This window comes from Cystoisospora suis (genome assembly GCF_002600585.1).
Source record: "Cystoisospora suis strain Wien I chromosome Unknown contig_2061, whole genome shotgun sequence".
Taxonomy (NCBI): Eukaryota; Apicomplexa; class Conoidasida; order Eucoccidiorida; family Sarcocystidae; genus Cystoisospora; species Cystoisospora suis.
This window is the reverse complement of record NW_027154860.1, coordinates 17,266-24,465: the sequence shown is the minus strand read 5'-3', so window position 1 is coordinate 24,465 and position 7,200 is coordinate 17,266. Positions and strand designations below refer to the sequence as shown.

At 43.8% G+C, this 7,200-nt stretch overlaps 1 protein-coding gene across 1 annotated transcript in view; it reads right to left on the bottom strand.

Annotated features, from left to right (window-relative positions):
- Positions 1–7,200, bottom strand: part of CSUI_004414 (ap2 domain transcription factor ap2x-3) — a 20,597-nt gene that overhangs the window by 10,881 nt on the left and 2,516 nt on the right. Inside the window, exon 2 of the mRNA XM_068064605.1 lies at positions 492–5,823. Within this exon, the coding sequence (XP_067923418.1) occupies positions 492–5,762 (5,271 nt within the window). The 5' untranslated portion in view covers positions 5,763–5,823. The remainder of the gene's footprint in view (positions 1–491; positions 5,824–7,200) is intronic.

Sequence of the window (7,200 nt, the reverse complement as noted above, 5' to 3'; positions counted from 1 at the left end):
ATTAAAGACAGATAGATAGATTGGAGATAGACAGATAGATTAAACTCGTTCGTAACACACTCCGGCCGCCTCTTTCCTCTCCCTCGCATGTAAATAATATCTCTCTCTCGGTCTTCTATCGTCAATTTATCTACCTACTTTCAATCTATCTGTCTATACATGATCTATCTCTCTCTCTGTAATCTTCCTTCAATCTAGCTATCTATCTTTGATCTATCTATCTATACATGATCTATCTATCCGGTCGCTAATCTAGCTGGGATCTATCTATCTAGCTATCTTTAACCTACCTATCTATCGTATGTATCTTTGAACTATGTATCTATAGTCCGCCTGTCGATCTATCTTTGATGTCTCTCTATCTGACTGCATGCATTCCTATCTCCAAAGAGAGGCTATTAAGTGAAGCTAGTTGATAACCCCCGCAGCAGACTTGTCATTATCTGTCTCCCTCTGCTTCTTCTTCCTCTTCTTGTTCTTCTTCTTCCTACCCATGTCTGATCAAGAGGGTTTTCTTCACTCCACGCCATCATTTTTCTTCCTTCTTCTTCTTCTCTCCTGCTCTTACGAACCTGACGATCTTCTTCCCCTCTACCTTCCTGTCCCTCATCGAAAGCCTTCAGTCCTCCGCTCTTCGTCTTCTTCATCTCTGCATCTCCAGCCTCCCTACACTCTATAGCGAGCTTCTTCTCCACGCCTGACGGAAGGACTCTAGATTCTTGCGTCTCCTTCTCCTTCTCTTCCTTCTCTTGTTGATCGGAAATCTCTTCTTTTCTTTCTTCCTCGCTGCCTTTCTTCATGGTATGTGAATAGACGATCCCGAAGACTTTCTGGAGAAGAACAAGGCCTTTAACAATTGCGTCTTTCTCTTGACGTAATCTTTCAGCGGCCTCTCTTCTCATCCGCTGTAAATAGTGGAACTTCTGCATCTGTAGTCTTACCGGAGGAGGTAAGAGATCTTCATGCATCTCTTTCATCGCTCCTGGAATAGACAAAGAAGAAGAAGAAGAAAGAAGCTTCTCATCTCTTGTCAGTTCTGTCGTCTTCCTTCCCTTCATTACCTCTTCTTCTTGTTGAGAAGAAGAGAAGAACGGAGGAGCGAGAGAAGAGGAGAAAAGAGAACCGTCAAAATTATCAAAAGAAAGAGAGACCCCGGTGTTCGTATAGCTACAAAAGCTCTCTTCATGATCTTTCATGTCTTGAGAGAGAAGAAGATCTATATCATCGTCGTTCAAAAAGCCGTCTTCTCTAGGTCCATTCGCACTCCCGTTGATAGAGCTGCCATGTCCAGTGCTACTTTGCTTCCTCTTCCTCTTCTTCGCTTTTTCCTCCTCATACAAAGACGAAGAAGAGAAGATATCAGACAGAAAGTCTTCCACATCTTCTTCTCTTCCTCCCTTCTCGTGTTCTGCTTCCTCTCTCGTCCGGCCTCTGTCGGTCGATGTACCGTCGATGACAGGATCAAAGAGAGAGAGAGGTACAAGACAAGAAGAAGAAGAAGGGGAAAAGGGACGACGAGGCGAAGAGGAAGAACAGCCAGCAGGAGTCTCTCTCTCTATTCTTTGTCTACGTGAATCTTCATCTCTTCTTTCTCTATCTTCATCCTCTATCCTCTCCGAAGTTCCAATCCTTTCTAAGTTGTTGCGTGGAGGACAAGTCGTCAGATCGTCTTCAGCTCTCCCTTCAATGCACTCATCCAGTAAGCCCAAGGTTAGAGGGCGATTTCTTTCTTGCAGCCACATTTCTTGCTTGTTCTCTTCTTCTTCTTCAGCGTCCCCCTTCATGTGTATCTTCTTCGTGTTTATGCAGGGAGCCTTTTCCTTTTCGTCATTTGATATGGAAGAAGCCTCTTCAACATTTTCCCATCTTCTCTTATCTTCTTCGTGAACATCATCGCTACTGCCATCTTCTCTCTTCTTCTTTCTTTTCTTCTTCTCCTCTCTCTTGTAATCTCCCCCCTCACTTCTTTCTTCCTCGCTTGCTCTCTCGTCTTCTACAGGTGCCAAACGCCCTTGAGATGTGGCACCTAGAGACGAAGAAGAAGAAGATTTCTCGCTTCTTTTTTGATCCTTCTTCTGCTTCTTTGTCGAGGTGTTCTGATGGTCATGAAGAAGTCTACGAAGATAGACAGGCTTCCTTTCTTCTTCTTGTTGGATATGACTAATTAGCATCTGCCGAACTCGCGCTATTAGTCGAGATGCTCTCTCTTCAGGATCGAGATCTTGAGAAGGTAAAGAAGTTAGATGAAGCTGCCGGCAAACACGACTTACCCACTTCCCTAGACGTTTGATACGAGCTTGTCTTGAAGTCATCTTCACACGACAAACCCCCTTAGGGGATCTTCTTCTTCTTCTACGACTACTACTGCTGCTTGCTGTAGAATCTTCTTCTTCTTCTCCGCGTGTTCCTCGATCTCCTCTCTTGCTAGTGGTGACGGAGGTATTCTTTCCTGACTCTTTTCTCTTCTCCGATTTAGACGTATCATCTGAATCGTCTTTTTCTGCCTGAGAGACGATCTTCCTCTCTTGTTGTTCTTCTTCTTCTTCTCCTCCTCCTGTTGGCTGAAGTATCGCTAAAATATCATCATAGCCATTGAAAGGAGAAATAGCATTAAGAGACTTATTCTTTTCATGCTCTTCTCCAGTCTTCTTCGAGTCGCGAGTTCTCTTCTTCTTGAGTAAAGATCTCTCTTGATCATCCTCCCCTCCATGTTCTTTTTCTTCTTCCTCCTCTTCTTCTTCTTCGTTGCCTTCTTCTTCTTCCTTTCTTATTCCAAGAAGTTCTTTTAGACTCCTCTGCTCCACGAGATTCCCTCCTCCCTCTGATGTGGATGTGCTACTCCTACTACTACTGCTACTGCTACTACTGAACGAAGCGATTTGTCTGTGAACCTCTTCTCTTGCCTCATTCTCCCCCTGTCTTGTTGGTGGCTGGATTGTGAAAGAACTTCTCCTTGGTCTTTTTATCGAAGAGGAGACAAGAGACATCTTTTGCTGATCAACTAATTCGCCAGAGATATCTGAGAGTGATAAGCCTTCATAGGATTGTCTTGAGGAGATATAAGAGCATGCAGCGACAATGAGTTCTAAGGTATCTAGATTCCACACTTTGCGCCGACTGCATGCGAAGTATCTCTTAACTAAGCGAAGGACATCGGCGGAGCGACAGCTCTTGAATCGATTTGCTATCTCCTGGACAGAACCGAAGAAACTTTTCTCTTTCATCTCTCTTCTCTGTCTCTGACGTACAGGATCTCGAGATCGACATCTCTCTCCTCCTTGAGACGTAAGAAAAGAGAAAGAAGAAGAAAAAGAAGAGTTACGAACAATTCCGCTTGTCCCCCTTAGAGAAGAATCAACAGAAGAAGAGAAAGAAGGGGGATGAGGCAAAGGAGGAGAAAGATCATTATCATGAGAAGAATAGGAAGGACAGACGCGTCTATCTCTATCTGGATGAAATACCCCCACATCTACAGAGGAACTCTCCAAGTCTGGAAAACGAGAAGAAGAAGAAGAAGAAGAGAAAGAGGAAGAAGAAGAAAGATGATCGTTGTTGGAATTCTTTCGCCGGTCATTCCTTCGGAGCGTGTCTATACTTGAAGTGTGTTGAGTATGAGAGACATTTGTATGTCTGTGAAGGAGATTTGATGGTGGAGACGAAGAGATTGTATCGGCTTGCTTGGATGAAGAAGATAATAAGGACTGAAGTAAAGAGGAGAGATCTTCTTCTCCATTCTTCTCTAGCCACTTTTCTTCTTCTTCCTCTCCTCTTCTCTCTCCAAGTCCATCCTCCTCATCAACTTCGGATGAATCGAGAAACGGACGAGAAGAAGAAGAGAGAAGTAGATTCTCTTCTTCTTCATTATAAACTCCTCCGTTACAGTAATCAAATACAAGACGAATGGCCGGAGACGCCGCTGAAGAAGAAGAAGAAGAGGCGAAAGAAGAAGAAGAACAAGAGCGAGAGGAGAAGGGAAGATGATGTGGAAGATCGACTGAATGAGAGCTGTTCGGCAGATGGGTACCCTGCTCTCCTCTAGTACTTTCTCCAGGCGGGCTTCTTCTCTGAGGTGAAGAAGAAGAAGGATGAAGAAGATAGGATTGAGAGGGACGGGTGAAGAGCGATGAAAGAGAGTCTTCTCTTTGTACCCCCTTTCTTTCTCTTCTTTCTCCTTGTTCTTCTTCTTCTCTATACGATCTCCTCACTTCTGTATTATCTTGAGGAGCTACAGGGCTTCCTACCGGATTGTATTGCAGGAGCTGAAGAGAGGGAGAAGAAGAAGAAGGATAACAACGAAGGTCTCTTCCTGTCGTTTCTCCTTCTCCCTTACGATGGCTTCCTAACCATTGATCAAGAAGCGCAGATGAACTACGCTCAGCGGTCCCAGCCTTTTTCTTTTTCTTTTCTTCGTCTTTCCCTGGGGAATGCTCGTTAGCTGAAGAAGAAGCAGTTGAATCGACGCCAAATCGATACGGAGGAGAGTCTCGCGAAAAGCCTGCGGAAAGAATGAGAGAATGATGAGAAGTATCTCCTCGTCTTTCTTCCTCGTCTTCTTTCTCTCCGTTTCTTCCTAGATCATCTCCCCGTCCTTCTCCCTCACTTCTCCTCGTGGTGCCTCCAAGATCTCGCCCCCGGCGTATAGACGGAGAAGATGAAGAAGAAGGAGAGGAAAGAAAAGGGCGGCATGATGATGACGATGATAAGGAGAATGAAGAGAACGAGGAGGAACAGGTCGTAGAAGATAGAGATGTACCTCTTCCTTCTCTGTAAGAGGGTAAGAGACTTTCAATCTTTTGATCCCTTAGAGAACAAGAAGAGCTACTCCCGTGCCTAGGAGTGCCAACAGAACAAGAAGAAGGCAAAGATGCTAATGTCTCCCTACTTTCCCTTCCTTTATCAACTTCTTGTCTCTTACTCTGTCTCGTGGTAATTGACGGAGTCTCACCTTCTTCTGGATGTTGAGAAAATGAAGAAGGGCATGATGTTTCGAGAGACCAAAGCTCATCTAACGCGTTCACTCCTTGCTCTCTTCTTCTGCCGTCTCCTTCTCCTCTTATTGTCTTTCTTTCTTCTTCAGAGACGGCAAACATCGACGAAGACGAAGAAGGGAAGGAGACTGGCGATGAAAAAGAAGAAGAAGACGAGGAGGAGGAGGAGGAAATGTGGTTACAGGAAGAATCCTCTGTCTCTTTGTTGTGACACTCTTTCTTTTTCTTCTTCTTTTTCCTTTCTTCTTCTCTCCCTTCCTGGTCCTCACGGTGACGAGGACGATCGGAGAAGAGATCTTCAAGGAGAAGAGAAGAAAAGTTTTCTTCTTCTTCTTCTCTCGCTTCTTCACCCGAGGCAGAAGATGAGGAAGATGACGATAAGAGCAACTCTCTCACTACATCACCCCTGGCACGGATGGTCTCTTCTCTTGGTTTATCTTTTCTTTCTTCTTCATTTTCTCCTCCTCTGTTCGAGACATTGTTTGATACCTTAGCAGAAGAAGAAGAAGAAGTAGGGAAGTCCACACAAGATAGAAGAAGAAGCAGACGCTCCTCAACATTCAAATCTCCGTTCTTCTCGCCTTCTTCCTCCCCCGCCAGATCTGTCGTCGAGCCGCTATCTTTCTCTTTTTCTTCTGCTCTCTGTAACGACAAGAGTTCTTCGTCACTCTCTCTTTGGGCTCTTCTTCTCCTTCTCTTTGCAACACCCAAGCCTCTGTCTTCTTTCTCCTGACCTTCTTTCTCTTCTTCTCTCGTTGTCTTCACCATCTTCATAGAAGCAAAGTCGAGAAGAAGTGAAGGAAATCGAGACAGAGGAAGAGAAAAAAGAAAGGATCTGGATGAACAGTCGAAAGAAAAGGCGGATGAGGGAGAGAAAAGTTCGAAGTGTATTGAGAGAGAGGAGTAGAGACGGATCAATTAAGTTAGATACATATAGACGTATATATGTATATATGTATATAGAGATAGACTGATAGATAGACAGATACCCGTTGAATAAATTCAGGTACTGGTCTGTATAGACACATCATACAGAGGTGTATATACAGTCAGGAGGCTCGAGACCCTCGAGATCGGTTTACATGAAGAAAAAGATCGTGTGAAGGGATGACAAGCATGAGGCATGAAAGAGGAAGACACACAAACCATTGACGCACGTAGAAACAGTTGTAGTTATGGCACGTAAGACTGAAGAAAGAGAATGAGAATGCTCTTTTCTTCGGGACAAATAGAGATATATACATACATATATATAGCCATATACGTAAGTATACGACCAGTTAAGAAGATAAATAAAATCCAATCTTCTTCAACTTCAAAGAGGTTTGAAAAGAACTGCGATATCTTCTGTAATTCATTGACGATGTACTACATCTCATGGAACGCATGACCCACAGTCCGGGTGTATGTACACCTACACCACCCCCGGAACCCAACAAAAAAGAAGACTCTCCTGAAGAAGAAAAAGGAAAGTAACTAAGCTTTCACCTCTACTAAGATGACTAATTCCTTCTCTTCTTCATTTCTCTCCTTCATGACAAGAAGACCAACTACTACTACCATCATGAACCATCTTTTTCTCCCTCCCTTCCTTCCTTCTCCACCCGGTGTCTCTCTTCACTCTTTGAGGTAGCGAAGAACGAACTTTCCATTAGACGAAGATGTGCATGCACCTCATCAATACACGAAAACAGGGGAAAGTTCGTTAACTGGAAAACGAAAGACAAAAGGATCTAGAAAAGATGCCACCGAAAAGAAAGGATTTCAAAAGAGTGAAAGAGAAGACAAAGCGAGATAAACCTCCATCGACGGTGAAGCTTCAACGAAGAGAAGGTTTATTTCGAAAAGAAAACTTTTCTTCTCTTCTTCTTAGTCACCAAGAGAGGAAGAAAGAATGTGTAGACAAAAAACAGAAGATCATCCTCTATTTATCTCTTCTTACTGAACAAAAGAAGAGGTCTGACTTCGGTCCGTTTCATTCATTGGCGGGTGTATATACACCCCAGCGCACGTCCCCCAATAGACGGACAACGACTACACGCGTACATCTCTGCTACTCATGTGCGAATAGAGAGATACATACATAGATAGACGATGATCTTCTCTCTGTCTATCTCTTTCTCTTTCTCTTCTTGCAGACGCACCCGCCTCCAGAAACATACATAAGTAAATATACAGATAGATAGATAGATGAATAGATAGATAGATTAAA